At 40.6% G+C, this 17,876-nt stretch overlaps 1 protein-coding gene across 15 annotated transcripts in view; it reads left to right on the top strand.

Moving 5' to 3' along the window:
- The window catches only part of PCNT (pericentrin), a 91,693-nt gene extending 73,931 nt beyond the window's left edge, over window positions 1-17,762 (top strand). For 14 of the 15 annotated variants that reach the window (XM_056348182.1, XM_056348181.1, XM_056348180.1 and 11 more), the window contains 10 exons: window positions 158-308; window positions 2,013-2,717; window positions 3,392-3,672; window positions 4,463-4,565; window positions 7,874-8,038; window positions 9,372-9,610; window positions 10,561-10,649; window positions 12,095-12,248; window positions 14,143-14,267; window positions 17,362-17,762. In XM_056348182.1, the coding sequence (XP_056204157.1) occupies window positions 158-308; window positions 2,013-2,717; window positions 3,392-3,672; window positions 4,463-4,565; window positions 7,874-8,038; window positions 9,372-9,610; window positions 10,561-10,649; window positions 12,095-12,248; window positions 14,143-14,267; window positions 17,362-17,405 (2,056 nt within the window). In that variant the 3' untranslated portion in view covers window positions 17,406-17,762. The remainder of the gene's footprint in view (window positions 1-157; window positions 309-2,012; window positions 2,718-3,391; window positions 3,673-4,462; window positions 4,566-7,873; window positions 8,039-9,371; window positions 9,611-10,560; window positions 10,650-12,094; window positions 12,249-14,142; window positions 14,268-17,361) is intronic. The other variant, XM_056348175.1, reaches the window with a different exon arrangement.
- The last annotated feature ends 114 nt before the right edge of the window (window positions 17,763-17,876 follow it).

The raw sequence follows: 17,876 nt of genomic DNA, 5'->3' as shown, positions 1-17,876 counted from the left end.
TGATTTGAAAACGCACCCTCTTTAGAAAGAATAGAGGCCATCTTAAAGAAAAAGATCAATAGACCAACTCACAAAAAGTAACTCAAAATGTCTTGCTTACATTGCTGGTGAAGGATGTTCTGTTCTGAAAGCAGAAGTGTCATTTTGAACTTTGCAGTTCTGAATTGGAAAAAAAAGCGAAGGATTTGACAGCTGCACTTGAAGACTTGCAGACTGAACATCTGAAGGAAACAGAGCTACAAGGTTTGCTTGAGGAACAACAGCTTCAGCATAAGAAAGCAGAAGGTGAAAAGACAAAGGCCTTGGAGGTAATGCCATACACCTCAGTGCTTCAGTCCACCTGCTTTTGTGCATTACTAAGTTAACTAAACAGGTTATTTTTGCAGTCTTTTTCGTGTCCAATGTTTTTTTGTTCAGTAACTGTTCAAACCCTGCCCAAGTTTCTACTGAATGTGCGTAGCACTTACTTTGCTTTCACAGAATTAAAGCTCTCAGTTACCTTTCTTAATGGCACATGCAGAAATAAGCAGAAGTTGTATCCCACCCTGCTCCCCCCCCCCCCCCAGTATCTTAGTGGTTTTGGAGCCTTATGCTTTCACATTGCACATCTTCACCATTTTGTACTGCCCCTTGCTGTGTAGGGAGAGCTAGATCGTACAATTGTCTAACTGCACCCTTTATTCCAGAGCAAATGTGCTATGAGGATGTGATGTGTGTAATCAGCTGAGATTATAAAGAAAACCACCCAGTGATACATATCCTTGGCAGAGAGTAACTGGAACCTTTCCAATAGAACATGCATTTTTGGAGGTTAACCAAAGTCTTTTTGTTCCCTTTCTTCTAAATTGCATAGAAAGTAAATGAACAGCTTTCTCTCTTATACTGTGATAGCAGTGACTCAGTTCTTGTAACAAGCCTACAGTGACTGGAAAAGGAAGATTTAACATCCATCTTTTTTTAACTTAAAAACCAAAACCAAACTCAGCAGATAACTTCCAAACGCTCCTAGTTAAATGCCCAAATTTAGGAAACACAAGTCTGACTATTTCCTTGTAGTTTGGCCTCTCACATCATCTTTCTGGTAGGTGTTTAGGTTTGTGGGTGGGTTTTGTTGGGATTTTTGTTACTGCTTCCACCGTAGGACATGGAGCTAACGTCCTTTGTTTTTTGGAAAGACTGCTTGTGCAGGGAAGGGAGGGATCATTTTAGCCAAAGAGAAAAGTGCATTACCCCAGGTGTAGTTGTGCAACATATTAAACCATTCACAGTTCACATTGCTGCAGTCTTGCATTCCCAGAACGTCCCTTGAAGCCCTACTAGGGAAAGCTGGTGCCATGTAGCATCTGACCTGGCTTTCTACCAGATCAGAGGACAGGTGGTGCTGGCTGAGGGGTTAGGGCAGACTCCCCTGCTAGGAGGACAGCAATGCTAGTTCTGACTGTCTGCAAACGCCCTGGGACTGCCCCTTCAGTCACTCCCTGCCCTTCTGAAGAAGGCTGGCTGGCTCCCAAAACGGATCTGGGGTTGAATTATTTTCATCAGTCTGTACTGTGTGCCTTAAACAGATGGGCTGTAAAATCCAGAGGGTTTACATCTACTCTTACTGGTTAGATTTTTGTGTTGGTTTGTTGTTGTTTTTTTTTAAAACAGCATGGGTTATTTCTGCTTCAGCTGTCACCTATTGATGGGATTGAGCAATGTAAAGAATAGTGATTTCCTAAGCATGGTCTCACTAACTGAATCAAAAATAATGTGCCAAAAGATATTTTAACATTACAGTCTTTGGTTTTGTTACTTGATGTCATGTTTCTAACAAGCATATGTCTGGCACTTGTAATTAGAACATTAAACCTGTCATTTTAAATTAAACTTTTTAATACCTGAACTACTGTAGTTTAGTCTTGAATTTCTTCCTGGATAAAACAGGAGGCTGAAAATTGCTAAATGCCAGCAAGCCCCACGAATGAGTGTTTGTGCCAGAGTATTGACACGTGCTTCCCCCTTTTGAACAGGAGCTGCAGGCTGCCTTGGAGCAGCAGTCAGTGCAGAATCGCCTGCTGGATGTATCCTTAGAGCATGAGAAGATGGTAAATGATAACCTCCGCAAGGAACTTCAGATCGAGCACTCCCGCTGTGAGGCATTGCTGTCCCAGGAACAGGCCAAACTGTTGGAGCTTCAGAGAAATCTGGATGCTGAGAAAAATAGTTCCTCGAAGCTCCTGAATTCCTTGAATTATGAACGTGTTTTGACAGAAAAGTTGATCATGAGAGTGGAAGAAAAAGCTTGTCAGCACAGGGAGTCACAAGCTGTTGTTCAAGAGCTCGAAGCCCAGCTGGAAGAAGAGAGGTCCCGAACTACAGAGCTTGCTGCTGTTATTGAGCAAACGCACAAGGCGGCCATTCATTCCAAAAGGCAGCTCGAGGCCGAAATACAGATGTGCCGTGAGGAAACCCAGAAGGAGAGAGAGGTCAGTGCTGAATTGCGAGCTACGCTGGAATCTGTGCAGGCTGAAAAGCAAGAGGTAACCCGTTCCTTGGAGGCCCAGAAGGAAAGAGAGGTGAAGCTGAAAGCTGACTGTGAACAACTGCAGTCGCTCTTGAAGACAATGAAAGAGCAAGATAAAAACAAGAAAGAGGAGAGAGAGCGAGAGCAAAGACAGCAGCAACAAAGAGAGCTAGAGAAACAGAAGGACCAGCAGAGAGATCAAGAGAGACTGGTGAGAATGGCTCTGCAAGCCTTACCTTCCATTGAAATAGCCACAAACTGGGATTTAACTCTGTGGATGGTGTTCTTTAATTGAAATGTTTCCTTCCCTTAAAGCATTTGGAAAAACACATTAGATGAGCTCTTTTCCCGCATTTCTCAAACACAGCCGTTTTCAGGGGGTTGTGTCTGGGTTTATTGATGACAGTTGATCTTTACATCTTTGCCTATGCTGGGAACTGCCGGTTGGTAACAGATGGAGAGCATGACTTAAAGGCAGAAAAGATGCCATTGCCCTTATTTTGAGCTAGGCTCCTAATCATGGTTTGCAAAGTATCAGTTTCACCTTTCTTGTTTCTCAGCTCCTTCGATTCTGTTAGAGGAGGAGGGAGGCTTTGCAGGCTTTCTGGAGACTTGTCGGTCACCGCATCTGTTGATGAAGAAAATGCCTGCTCCAGAGTCATCAAATGGCTTCCTGGTGGCTCTGGAAGGCAGTACTGTAAGCCTTCCTCTAAAAGTGGTCTGTGATATAAGGAACACTGAGAAGAATATGCTAGTTAGATGTGATGCTTTTATTTGCAGTCTGTGTGTGTACAAAAAAACAAAACCCACTTATATGGGTGTATGTGTATATATGTGTGTATGTGTAGAAGATGCAATTAACTACTACTTATTCTGTTCAAACAGCAAAACTTGGAACGGCAACACCAGAAGGATGAACAAAGCATTAAAGAGCTGCAGGAAATAGTAACAATATTAGAAGAAAGAGAAAGAAAGCTCTTATCTTCAAACAGTCAGCAAGAACTGTTGTATACCTTAAACAAAGATCGAAATGCCAAACAGGACATAACAAAAGAAACCGAAAAATCGTGTTTGCAACAGCAGCAACAACGGCTAGAGAAGATAAGACAGCAGTTGCTTTTTGTAGCTGTGTACCTGAATGAGTTCATATATAAAACCGTAGATAAGTGAGTAGTTGTTCATAAATTAGTAGTTTTCTTTCCATCCTGCTTCTGAATTTGTGTGGGTCATGGCTGAGAGCCCTGTGCTGAAGGGATTGAGCAGTGTATCTGCTTACAGAATTCAGCCTTGTGTGAAACCATGGTTTTGTGGTGGCAGCAGGCTCTGGTTATTGTCATCCCAGTGCAGCCATTCCCATTAGAAGCTTGCATGTCGGTGTTTGAACTAGATCTGTGAAGTGATCCGGCTTAAAACGAACAACTAAAAAAAACCCAACACCCAAAACAAAAAGAAAACAACCCAACCCCCAAACCCCCAAAACGGTGCTGGAATGAGTTGTTTGGTAGTTTGGCAACTGCAGCAGTCTGATCGGAGAGCAATCCAAACAACAGGTGAAGCAATACATCTGCATGTTTAGAATGGGAAACTCCACTGAGCGTGGCAGGGAAAGCTGTGGGTCAGGAATGAGCGGCCAGGTAGCAGTAGTTTCTTATTTCTTTGGCAGCAGAGTGAAATGCTGATGATGTTTTGCTGCAGCCTGAACTTGCATGATAGAATGTCAGGCTGATATAAAATACAGACTTCTAAATACATCCTATGTGGCACTATTTAGAAATTCTACTCTTAAAAATTAACAAAACTTCCTGATTTCTGTGTGTATTCATAGTATTTTTGTGCTGAATAGTATGTAAGTACAGCCTCAAAACTTAAAGGTTGTCCAGTGGGGAGAATGAATCAAGTGTGTGTTAATATTACTACAAATCAACCTGATACTGAAAAAGTATTTCTGTTTAACAGAACAGTTAATGATTGGTCTGTATCAAACGATGAAGCCGTAGCCTCTTTACTGCAGACGTTAGAGGAAATAAAATCAGATTTATTGTCTCCTTCGACATCTCAGGTAAGGAAAACAGCATATATTTGTTATCAGTAAGTTGTTCTGTGTTCTTTGGGTTGCAGTACACATATAAGTTGATTGATTAATATTTATTTTTTCCCCCCCCTTTCCTTCCTTTTTTGGGTAAAACATTCTGAAGAAAATTGTATTTTGTCTTGGCGATGAAAAAAAGATATACTCTTGTACTCACACTGTCATTATATTGACATATTTTAGTACCAGATTCTTGCTTTTTTTATTGTATTGCAGTCTGCTTCTGATGCAGTTTTTTTCCTAGGTATGTAATATGCCCAAGGATATCAAAAGTCTGGGATGTGTTGCCGCTGCTTCTGTATGCATCTAGAGACAGTTGTTTTTCAGCAAACTGTCAAGTAATTTTCAAAAAGCACAATAGTGCTTTGTCATCTCAGGAGGAGTGTTTTGACTGATGTTCGTGGTATTGCAAATATTTTACAATAGGCGTAGGGATTATCAAAGACTCAACACAGGTCTATTGATACAAAATACATCATGAACACATAGCTTTTAGATTCCATCTCATTCACCGGAGATGTTTGCCTTATCATTTATGTCTGTCTTTTGTAATAAAGAAAGAGATCTTCAACTGCATCTCAGCCAGAATTTTGGGATTAGGTCTAACAGTCTTGGCTCTTTGATTCAGCCTCTCTGTTTTCTCACCTACTTGGTAGCAGATCCCCAGAAAACACACCTTTGAGAAGGAGTTCTGAGTGTTTGGTACATGAAGAGGCTTTTGTAACTTCTGTTCTCCTCATGTGCTCTGCAACACTAGCTGCATGGCCTGGCATGGTGCACGCTCTCCCTGTGTCAATCTGCTTGCAAAATACAATAAATATTTTCCCCCCATCACCTATGCGGCCGCTTAGGTGGTTGCCAAATGGATCATTTCCAGCCTCGAGCAGGGCGATGTAACCTCTTCCCAGGCAGATGTTCACAGAGTTACTTTGGTTAAGCCTTCCTCTCACAAAGCATTAGAGTCCTCTGCTGTGGACAAAAAGCCAAGAGAGCCTGTGGAAGGGAACTAGACGACCTTATGCTCTATTTAAATCTGACTTAGCAGAACTCCCTCCAGAACTGAGCTGTTCTTCATGCTCAGCTCCCTCCAAGTTTTTACTCTACTGGAAAAGAAACAAAATAGTTTGGGTTGTTTGTTTTTCCTCTGATGCTATTAGTTCTTCTGCATTAGAAACACAGTTGCAAATGCTTTTCACAGCTTCCAGGTTTTCCAGGCTCTTGTTGCCATCAGTTAGCGGGCCTCTTAACGTTAGGCGGGTGAATCCTGTGCAGAATAGCAGTTCCTTTTCCTGTTGGACCAGAATTTGCAAATTGCCTCCTCCAGGGATTATGACCACGCCAAAATAAAGGGATTCAAGTGTTCTGACTTAAGTTTTCTTTAACAATAAAAAAAAAAAAAAAAGTTTTGTGGAGCACTCTAACATATGCCTTTCTATAGCTTAGAGAGCAAAATCTCTACCTTGATATCCTTTCTTCTGTGGGCACAAACAGTCCCTCCTCTCTGCCCTCTTTTCAGGCTTTGGGTTTTTTTTCTTTCCAGAATCTCCTTTTGCTTCAGTCTCCTCCCTGAATTTCTCCCTCCCTTAAGGTACTAAACCACGTGTTCTGGAGATCAACGGACTTTACTGCTGTTACCTCCTTGACTTGCAATAAACTGGGGACACTATTTGGCAGGGAAATGGAAAAATGCCAAAATTAAAAATCTGCTCCCAAATGAATATGGAGGCAACTGGTCAGTCAAATGCTAAATGGCATGGTAGAAATTAAGTGCCTAGATGAATAATGTAAAACTCCTTCAGATATTGCAAGTATGTGTTGCTACCTCCAAACTGAGCTTTTCTAGGTCCATAAAATGCCTGGGATGGTGGGACTGTAGTCCTTACTGAGAAGACCAATATAAAGCAGCTTCCCTCACTTTAGTACAACACAGATGAGTTGTTTCCTGTGTTTGAACTATTTTTAATAATACTTATCTGAAGTATTTTTTGTATCTGAAGCTCTTATCTCTGTTCTCAAAATGGTCTTCTGTCCCACCTCCGTGTGTGGTATGACACAACTGCTGTGCTGGTGAAAGCCATATGCAGGAAAATGCGTGCTTTAGTTTAAAAAGTTTCAGTGTAAAACCTGAAATTGTATAGAACATCTGTGCATTAGATAATAGGTACAGGACAGGAGTTTAATTTGGACAGAAATACCTAATTTCAAAACAATAATGAAGGTAGTGTTAGATTCTTGAAGCGTTTGTTTTTTTTTTTAAACTCATTTTAAATATGCTGAGAAGTGGAGAGCCTTTGCTTTGTGAAATTTCAAAGAAGCTGCAAAGTCAAAAAGAAGGGAGGTGGATTATGTGCCGTGAAGGTATGGGTAGCATTGGAATCGCCATTTGTTGCTGTGTATTTTGCAGGCGGTAAAAAGACTTAGATGGCTGTGGTTTATTAAGCTTTATTATATAAGATTTTTTGGTTGACAAGTTATGCTCTTCATAGAAGACAAATGTAAATGGCATGTGATAGTATGTTAAGGTATTCAGAAGAAAAGACTTCTGAAAAATTTCAAATGCCTAATAAGGTTGTACTAAAACAAGTTGCTAGGAGAAATTGGGGTCAGCTGGGTGTACTGGCTCCTTAAATGAATAGATTTTGTTTCAAGGAATCACACCCTAACTGCCTTTTATTTCTCAGCGTGTGATCTGTGCGTCACACACTGATTTAACTGTTAAATTGGTAGTCTATACGAAGAGGGTTATGAAGGCAGAACTTCCACAAAGAATTGGACCTGGAGTTGTGGGTCTTATTCCTACAAGAGATTACTTACCAAAAAACTGAATTTCCTAGAACTGAATGTGATTTTTCAGAATTTACTTCTGTAGATGCTTCACAACATATTCTTGTGCATGCACGTACACAGATACCTTTCTTCAGTTTCTGTGCTGCCTGTGGATTTCGGAGAAAGCCAGATGATTTGTTTCTGTTTCCAAGTGTTTGGGAGACTCTCTCTAATTAAGGGGAATAGGATTCCTGTAAAGCTGATCAGACAGAACTGTGGAGAAAAGGGTAGCTTGATTAACAATTAATTTGATACTTCTTAAGAAGGGCTGCTTGTGTGTTTCAGCCTCCCATCCTACCGTTTAACACCTGAATGCCATTACTCATTTTCAGGCTCATTATTTTGTGTTCCAGTTTGTCCATGAACTTAGGTTATTGCTCAGATTGAGATGTTTGGCTGTGGAAGTAATGTGCAAAACATCATGGCTTGCTTCCTTTGGGTTTCTTTTTTAGATCAGATCTACAGGTGATACTGACTCTGTTCAAGAACTGGAAAGAGATGCTTGGCAGCGAGAGAAAAACATGTTGCAGAATGCACTGAAACAGGCTGAATCCAAACTGGCTAAAGCGAGTGTTGAAATTGAAAACAAACCAGTGTTAGAAACTTGCAGTCCTAAGGTAAAATGATCATGTGATGGCCAGCAAATGGGCTGTCTGGAGCTTGGTGAGCAAGCAATGTCATCGCCACTAGCGTGTTGTTTAAACCTTTGACGCTTGGTTTGCTCTTGCTGTCTTGCGTGTTGTGCAGATTTGCTCTGTAAGAACTGTTACCAACTCAAGATCATAAAAGCATCTGGAGAGTTCCGTCCTTGGTAGTCCTGTTCTTGGGCATTGCCTAAGGGACTAACGTCACATGTCGAACAGGCAATTTAGTAATTTTTCTTCTTTTTTCAAATAAATATGATAAAACTTGCTGTTGCGGCAGAGCCAGGAAGTGTACAGCTCAGATTTCTAGGATTATAAGTATCTGTCAGATTATGGCGTTTAACTTTCACTTATTGCTGTAACCTTCACTTGCTATTTTAAAAGGTAATTTTATAGATGAATAGTTTAATATACAGCTAATTTTCCTAATTATAGGAATATTATAGGAATAAAAAATATAGGAATAAATATAATAGGAATTTTCTAATTTCCTAAATTAGGAATGCTTTCCTCATATGTACGTCATCAGAGAAGTTCCTTTGTAACTTTCTTGGTGTTAGACAGGAACTTGCACCAAAAGCAAGCTAGCTCTTTGGGATCTCTTTCTACTCTTAAATGAGAGGGAGAATCGGATTTCTTGTCTAAGCATGAAAATACTGAACATCAGTTATTTTTAATTTTCCCCCCCTCTAATCTTAAATACTTTTTATTCTGCTGACACATTTGCTTGTAATCAAGTCTGATGGGTGCTTATCCCAATATGCTTTCTGGTTAATATTTATTTAAAGAAGATGTTATTTTGCTTTGAAACATTCAGGAGTAAAGTAGTCTGAACTTGGGTGCTTTTTAGCTGTGTATAGAATTGTTCCAGCTGCTCTTGTGTCTGCAGTATGGATGTCTGACATGAAGATGGCTTATTTGTGGCTCTCTTGTGTTTTGTACACCAACCAGTAACCATGCTAAAACTTCCTAACCTAGCCAAGACTTCATACACATACAGAAATCCAGTAGACTTGGTACAAGCCTCTATGTCCAAACTGCCAGAGTGTATACCGCTACATTGACCAAAGCTGGCCAAGTCACAAAGTGTTATACAAATACTTGCTCAAAATGTCATTTTAGAGATGTGTGCACTGCTTCCGTACTTCATAATTATTAAATAGCTTGCTATAATTTTGTAAAGCAAACCAGGTTTTAGATACCCATGAATACCCAAGTTGTGGGAGATTTTGCTGGAAAAAGCAACCAACTTTTCTGAGCTTTCTATAGTAAATCTTAACAGTTTTTTTTTTTTTTCTTTCTCTAGTTGCAGAGATTATATAGGAAGTACCTTAGAGCAGAGAGCTTTAGAAAGGCTCTAGTTTTTCAGAAGAAATACCTCTTGTTACTTCTTGGCGGATTTCAGGACTGTGAGCAAGCGACCCTCTCTCTAATAGCACGTATGGGAGTCTACCCCTCACCTGCAGACCTGCAGCTTTCTGGATTCCGATCCCATCCTTTTACCAAGTTTAGATGTGCAGTCAAGGCAATCATCGCGATATCAAGGTAAAGCCAAAACACTTGCTGTCTCTCATACATGGTGTTTTCTTGGAAATTTAAAAAATTGGTAGTTCCTTTGGTTTATCTTACATTGATATTAAGCAAAAGCTATCGCCAAAACTAGTTCAAACTTGACTTGTTCGCTGTAACTTTGGTGAAACTGCTATTTCAAAGTCTATGCTAGTTGGATGTGTACTAAACTTAAATATTTATAAAGAGCTGCTGCTTTATTGAGAGATACCCAGCTGCAATATATTTGAGAATTGGTACACAACCATCACAAATTATGTCCTTTCAGGTCTGACCCTTCTCTGTTTGGACTCACTGAATAGCCTGTCTTGTATCAGAACGTGATCATCTCGTTACTGATGGTTTTCCTCTCTTGAATCCAGTAGCCTGAGTTTTAGTGGATATGGTTTTATCGTACTCTGCCACTTAGTCTCAAATGGATTTGTTTGCTGTACTTGGGACAGTATGCCATTTCATGATGGCTTTTGAGTCCGTTTAATGAAGAAAAGTTACTTTTGAGCGATTTCCTTGCCTAGTAAAAATGATTACTAGCAAGTTTAAGACTTTCAGGAAATGGCACAGGATGTGTTTAGGTTGTTGGGTTTGACATGGATGCTATAATGGTAGCAATGTCAAAAGATGTAGGAACAGTGACCTCCAAAGCCACTCCTCTGAGGCAGGAAGAGCTGCCACAACTCTCTGGAGATTAGGGACAAGTGGAGGCGCAGTGCCAAAATGAGCAAACCTTTCCAACAGAGGATTGTTGCAGGGTAAAATGGGATGAGCCTTCATTCCAGAGGCTGAAGTTGAAGAATTCTTACTCCATTCCTGCAAAGATTGTTACTTCTGTTGTTTAATATGTTTCATGCCAACAAAGAATTTAATATTAAAATTCAGTGTATTTTTGCTTATTTTTAATGATTGTACAAATTTATGTTGTTACTAAGGTTGAAGTTTTTGGTGAAAAAATGGAACAGAGATAACAGGAAGAGTGCACAGGGAGAAATCGTTTCTCATGGTGTACGAGGTAATACAGGTAAGCGTTTTGGACAAGTACATTGTTTTAATCATAATTTCTCTTTAGTGAACAGTTTAATTTAAAAAAAAAACACCAAAAAAAATTTTAACTGTTACCATAAATGTGTTTATCCGTTTCATGAGCACAATGATTATGAGTTTACAAGGACGTTATAAGAAATTACAATTGAAAGCTTTCAGAATTTATAATGGCAAGCTCCTCCTTTACTCCCTGTATTGCAACTGCTGAAGCTGCAAAACTAAGTTCCGTCATGTTCATAAAACTCAGAGAATTATGTTTTGGACAATTTGAAGCTACCTGTAATGGAAATGAGTGCCACAAGTTATTCATAAGGCAGAGACAAATGCTGCTGTAATAGTATTAAAATGGGTACGTGTGGTATCAAAATAAGCCTTAGAAGTGGTGTACTTGCTGGTGTTACTAGAGGTGAAAAAGGGTTTTAAGTGGTTCTAGAAGTTCAGAAGAGGCTTAATTTGATGGCACATACCCCATAATGATCTCCTTAGGAGTTTAAGTGCTGTCGACAAAGTGGAGTGGATGGATAGACGGTCTGGTGCAGTTCAGCAAGGACTATGTTCCTTTGAGTTACTTAGGGATGTGTTTGTAAGAATTCAAACGTGCATCTTCTTGTAGTACCCAATATTGTGGAACTGCCTCGTTTTATGTAATATTCCATTACTGGTGGCTTTTCAACACTAAACAAAATGGTATGTTTTTAATTACCTGGTACTACATAATTTTCACCGTTTCTAAGTTCCTGGAGATACTTAAAGTATTTTAGCTTCCTCCATAAAACCACTACGGTGTAGTTCCTACGAAACGTGAGTCCTGAAATGCATGCTGAACTTTCTACCTCACTACAAAATAGCACCTTGGCAGCCTCATTAAAAAGTACTTGATTTCTTTTTGTGATTTTGAAGGACTTATCTGAAGGGGTTTTTCGTTTTGAATGAAAACAAAACAAAACTCCATCCTCAACCCCAAACCCTTATGAAACCAAACAACAAGCCCTCTTCCTTTCTCTGATCTCTCTAAAGTTTGAGAGTGTTAAGTCAAGAGTAACATATATTTAGAGCAAACAACGTTAAAAATTTATTGAAATAAGTATTTTGCTCATATTAACCATTGGAACGTGCCCTGTACGGATATAGCAACAGCTGATGAAAAAGCAAGTCTGGAGAAAGAAAAAGAGTGCACGTTCACAGTTTGTAAGAAGCAGCTGTTCAATATTGAAATGTCAAACTTCTGTTAAATCTGGTTAAAACAAACAAAAAAAAAAACCCCAAAAACACAGCTAGCTGTGGAAAATGTATTTTAGCTGCATTGAAAACCACAGTTGTACTCTGCTGTAATTCTTGTGGGTTTAATTGGTTATGTTTATGATAGCCTGTTTTGAATGGTTCCCAGCGCATAGTTTTTTAACTGTTTCCTATTTTACACAGCCTCTGCTGCTAGAACAGAAATTCTGAAAGAGCAGCAGCACCCAGCTGTTCACGTCAGCTCTCCCCCAACCAGGGACACTGGGCTGAGCCACAGAACGAGCTCTGCAAGATTTGTGAGCCACTCCCCCAGATCCTCCTACTGCTCACACAACAGGTCAGTCCGCACTCTCTGCCTGTGTTTAATCACCCCGATGGATGGTCTTTCATAAAAATGTAACCACTTATTGGAGGAAGTACTTGAAGAAGGGGAGTTTGCTTTCTTACATCTTGTAAATGTTCTATTTCTTTCAAGATGCTACAGGAGAAGAAAATTTCTTGTTTGCTTTAAGCGTGTCTGGTGTTCTTACTGAGAGCCTTCCTAGTGGTGTTCCCCGATCTGATTTGGACAGGCTACAGGGTTTACAGTGGCTATGTCTGTTAGCCTTTGAGGGGTAATTCTCGTTGCCTTTGCTAAGCTGGAAGTTAATTTCTGAGCATCCTGTGGAAGCAGCTCCCCTACCATATGGCAGCGCTGCATTAGTATTAGCAGCCTTCAGGCTCTGTGTGTGCACGCAGAACGGGAAGGGGAGAACTTGCGAGGTGTGTGCTGTTGCAGTTTTTCATGAATTATGGCCAATTCTGCACAGAAATACAATCCCAGCTATTTGTTGCTGGGTTGGATGTCACAGGTAACATTCTGCACAGTGCTGCTATGACAGTGCCTGAGCTGCAAGCTCTGTGCTTGAGTTGGCAGAAGGTGGCCTTCAGTCGTTGCAGAGTTTCCCACTCCCAGGCTCTTCTGGGACCCAGAGTAACCTCAGGCATTGCATAATCCATTACTGGCTGTAGTGTATCCTCTCTCAAGCCACTCCTCATATGCAGCTTCCTCCTGAAAGTGAGGATTTGCAGGAGCTGATGTGGAAAATAGCTGTTCTTGGTCTTGTCAGCTTGGGACATTTTGTTTGTTTCTTAACCTCCTTCCTAAATTAGAAACTTGCAACTAGCAGGCAAGAATCTTCCTCATAAAGGACAAGACTAGCCAGGAAGTAGCTGTGGTGATCTATAGGTACGCAAAGACAGCAGATGCTCCCAATTATGTTAGGGTTTTTAACATTGCTGACTGGCTTGGGGGACAGGACAGTGCTTGTCACGAAGGACAGGTAGTGTTCTGGTTTGCATAGGTTATAGCAAAACATTTTGGAGAGTTGAGACCTGCAAGCATTTCCCAAAAGACTTAATTCTACCCCTGCCCTATTCCTCTGCCCTGGCACATCTCTAGGTCTGACAGCCACAAACAGTAGCTGGCAGCTTACTGGTCAAGAAAAGTCATCCGTATCATTGGGAACAGAGGTGTTAATAATAGTAGCCCCTGACCGATTACTCGGTGTGACTGGGCTAGGGGTAGCTCAAGCGTAATGCGGGTCCACGATAGGTTAAACGATGCCTGTTGCTGCTTTTGTTTGCTAGCAAAGCTAGCAGAACGGAGGGATGGTCAGGAGCTACCTTCCGCTGATGGAAAAGTACAGGGGGAAGGAATAGATCTGAACTCCAAATAGCAGTATGTTTGTGCAGAGCATCCCCTCCGATGTAGATTTCTGCTAGTATTTGAAATTAGTTGTTAATGTCCAGAAAGGAAACTAGCATACCATCTGAAGAGTCCCCTTTTTCAACCTCGTCTTTCAAGATGGCATTTTACCTGCTGAACAGGAGAGGACATGTCTGGATGCAGCATGTTCCTCTTCAGTCCTTCTCCACAGAAGTGAGTCCTTTCCCACTGGGCCATTTAGACTTGCCTCTGAATGCAGCTTTCTTACCTGAGGGGCTCTGTGTTGCGTATCAGCAGAGACAAATTCATAGATACTCCAGCTTTAATCAAAACGTGCTTTTTTTTTGACTCCCCTATATACAAATCCACCCAGTCCATACTGTTTTATATGTAAGTTTGTGGTGGTTTTTGCTGTTGTTCCAGTTTGATTTGCACGAATTACTGCCAATATGAATTTAAATTTTATTGTATTTATTTGAGTATATAGTATGAGAAGAAATAAATAATGTGTTTTCCTTTTAAGATTGCATCCATCCACAACTTCAGCTTCAGAAAAGGCACTTGCATCTACTCAGGATTCTGAACAGTCACTAACGGAATACATCCACCGCTTGGAGGTTATCCAGCAAAGACTAGGGGGTCTACACGGTAAGAACAACCTTGTTATCCCTCACAGCTGCCAGAAGAGCCTGGGCTGCTTTTTGCAAGGTTCTTCCTACATGTTGCCTATAACGCTTAAAGCATGTAAAGAGCATCATTTTAATGAATAATTGTAAGGGGGGGTGTGGGGAATTAAGTAAGTCTCTGATATGAAACCTTTCTGTGAATCATATCTAAAACTAGTCCAAGTGTGACATTTCCCAGAATAAGTTCTTAGTGAAATTCTTCAAATATAAGGCTGAATAATTTCATGTGATTTCCGCCCCCCCTCCTGTTATTGTCTAAGTAAGCAAGTGTTGCAGTTTAAATGAAGTTGTATGTAGAACTAATTTGCTTTAAAGTCAAAGACAACCATTGTAATAACTGAACAGGGCTTTCTCTGCAGCACAAACTATATAGTATTTCCTTCATTTATTGCTTCCTTATATTCCACAGTAGATTAAAAAAAAACCTTGGCGGCTGGTAAAAACAGCCATCTAGTTCTAAAATTGACTGAGGAGCACACAAAGGATGGTAGTGGCACCTACCTTTTGCTATTTAAAACACTTCCACCTAATTTCTAGACTTAATTTAGTTAGTTTAATAGTCTAGTTGCTCTTGTTATATCTCTAGTTATATCACAGAAACTCCTTGTCCCAGGGAAGTACTTACAAACTGTCATCACATCATCCTCAAATCATCTCCTATCAAGATATGATTACATGTGTTTTCCAATGTTCTGTTATTTTTGAGACGCCTGTCTAAACCTTCTGCAGTGTATTAGTATCTCCGGATTATGAACAACAGAGCTGGACCTCCAGCTGCAGGGTCATTTGTGCTAGACCAAATACAGAGATAACCTGTTCCTTGTTTATATGTGTAGCCATCGTATTGCAGGGCAGACTCCTGCTGTCTGCCTTTCCCACCGCAGGGCAGCAACATAAATTAAACAGCAACACAGTACTTACAATGTACTTCTGTAATATACAATGACAGTTTGTGCACAGAGCCTGCTCACACAGCCCATGCCATGCTCCTGCACACCGATCCCAGCAGGTGGCGGGGGGAGGGCACCCATCTTGGCTCAAATGGCTGACGGGAATGGGATCGTGATGACCATGGTCCACGCTGGGATATAACACAGAGCTTCATCCCAAGCCCAGGGAGAAGCACAAAGCTCCAGTGCTGCCTCCTGTGTGGAAGCTCCTGAGAAGCTATTGCCCTAGGGTCTTTGGTGCATCTTCCCTAAAGTTTGCTTCGCCCATCCAGGTTGATACAGTGTCCTGGTCTGAGCTAATATGGGTCACCAGGTCAGGTAATGCCATTGACGTTTTCATCCAGCCTTTATCCCTTTCATGGGCTATGGCTGGCTTCTTCCCCATGTTACTTCTGGCTGCTCATCTCCACAGTTTACTTCATGATGCTGCTTTTGGGTCACTATGGTCCTTGATCTCTAGGCAAGCACTGATGATTACTTCCTTCCACCAGCCACTACCCGTGGCTTCCCAGAATTTCAGTCAAAAGCTGGGAAGACGGCCAGGTAGATACTTGGCTGTGGCACTGCGGGAGGGCTGTATGGATTCCTTTGCATGTTACAGCATCTTATGTCCCTTTTGCTAAGCATAATCGTTGTCACCTGCTGCTTCCCAGGCTGACTTGCCTCCTGTAATTTTCCTTTAGCCTTTGTCCAAGGATGTATGCCTTGATACTGGTTGTGCCAAGATGAGAAAAATATTTGACCATATCCATAAGAATCTCTGCCAGTCACCAGTACTCTTACTGCAGGCCACTTCTCTGGTTGTCACTGTCAGCAGATCCACCTCCGTGGTGATTTTTATGGGACAAGAGGCAGGTATTCAGTCACTGATCACAGCATTGAGTAGTGACTCTTGGCCCTGCAGTCATTGCAGATGCTCATTCAAATCGTATCTACCACACTGGCTCCTCAGCAGTACCAGGTCTGAACATTTCTTCTGTACTGTAGAGGTGCTGTATTGCTCTCATTCACTTTCCCTACGATTTATAAAAGGCATTATTTATTGTGACTACTGACTTTACTGCTTTTTGAAAAAGAATGATTCTTAACTTCTGAGGCAGTTTCTTTATGAGAACATGTTACATTCCTAACACACTTTTCGTCTTAACTTTAAAAAATCAAACTTTAAAATTACGTGTTTCTCTAGAAAGAGAGGGAACTTGGCTTTGTCAACATTCATGGGAGCCTGGTACAGCTGGACAGCAGCTCTGGGGAAAGTCTGAAACATTGCCTGTTTTTCTGGCTGAGATGATATAATTTAAAAGAAAAAAAAAGGTTTTTGTTTAAAAAAGGCTAAGCTTTGCTTACAAATCCTGGTCTTGCTTATATCACTAAAGCCAACAGCTACAGTGACACTTCCATATAGGAACTTTGATGTTATTCTCAGCAGGATTTTACCTAGAAAGCTTAATACTGTCACTTTGTGGGGTTTTGTTGTGTTCCCTCCCCCACCCCCAAATACTGCAACTGTATATGGCAGATATAGATGGATAAACGAATTTTAGAATTGAAACCTGAGAGCATTTATAGAAATAAGGTATTTTACTTTGTGCTAAGTTTGGAATAAGTCTTCCCCAACTGGGGCACCATTAATAAGAATTCTGTGGAAAGTGCATATAACTTCTGTAATTTTCATGTTACCAGAATGATGATGATGTCAGGAACTACAAAATGATGTTGCGCCCTTTAGAACCGTTCTGTGAGCAGAATGATTTCCCAGTTTCTAATGAACTTCAAAACATCTACTCAGTGATGAGACCTTGTCCAGCAGCAGAGCGTATATTGAATAACTACAAGAGTGGCGGAGTTGAACTGAGCAGCCCTGTTGCTGTGTGTAAAGCAGGGCTGTGGTGGAGCGTTGGTCTTAATGTGTGAAGGTTTGCTTTGGCAGACATGTAAGCTTTCAAATCTTGTTTTGTATTGCTCCTAGGTGGCTCGTGAAGATGGTAATTGCTTTCAGTGTAGCTCACATGAAGCACATTGAGAAAATTACTTGCTGCTAACTGCACCCTGTTGCTTCATAACACAAGCAGTTTTCTAATACTCATTTGTTCTGTTTAAATTTAGGACAAGTTCCAGGCCCACCTCGCCAGAGAAACATGAAAAACTGATGAGAATGCTTCTGAAATCTGTACTGCACACCCCCCCTGCATTACTACTTCCTTCCAAGTTGGTCCATACTGAATGGGGAGGCACTTGTGATCTCTTGTGCAACTGAATAAAGGGCAGTGATTTTGCAGATTTTTATATGACTCTTTTTATTATATTTTAGTACTTTAAGAGGAAATTACTTTTCAGTAAGAACAATGTTTTACGTTCTCATGTGAAATTACTACTAAGTTAATAGCTGAAGTGTGCCTGCATCACTGTATTGAAAGTTGGCGAGAGTGTCTTTGGTGTTTATTTTTCTATAGTGTATAGGTGGATTCCGTGTAAAAAAAGTTATTAAATGGCATTTTATTAGTGAATTCTTACATTGTATGGTTATTTGTTTCCACCTATTTACTTTTTTTTTTTCCTGTTTCTAAAATTGGGTTTTAATATTTCTGTAGGATTGTTCTCACTAACAGAACAGCTAAAAT

This window comes from Falco biarmicus, chromosome 8, assembly GCF_023638135.1.
Source record: "Falco biarmicus isolate bFalBia1 chromosome 8, bFalBia1.pri, whole genome shotgun sequence".
NCBI classification, from domain to species: Eukaryota; Metazoa; Chordata; class Aves; order Falconiformes; family Falconidae; genus Falco; species Falco biarmicus.
This window is presented reverse-complemented; position numbering and strand designations above follow the sequence as displayed.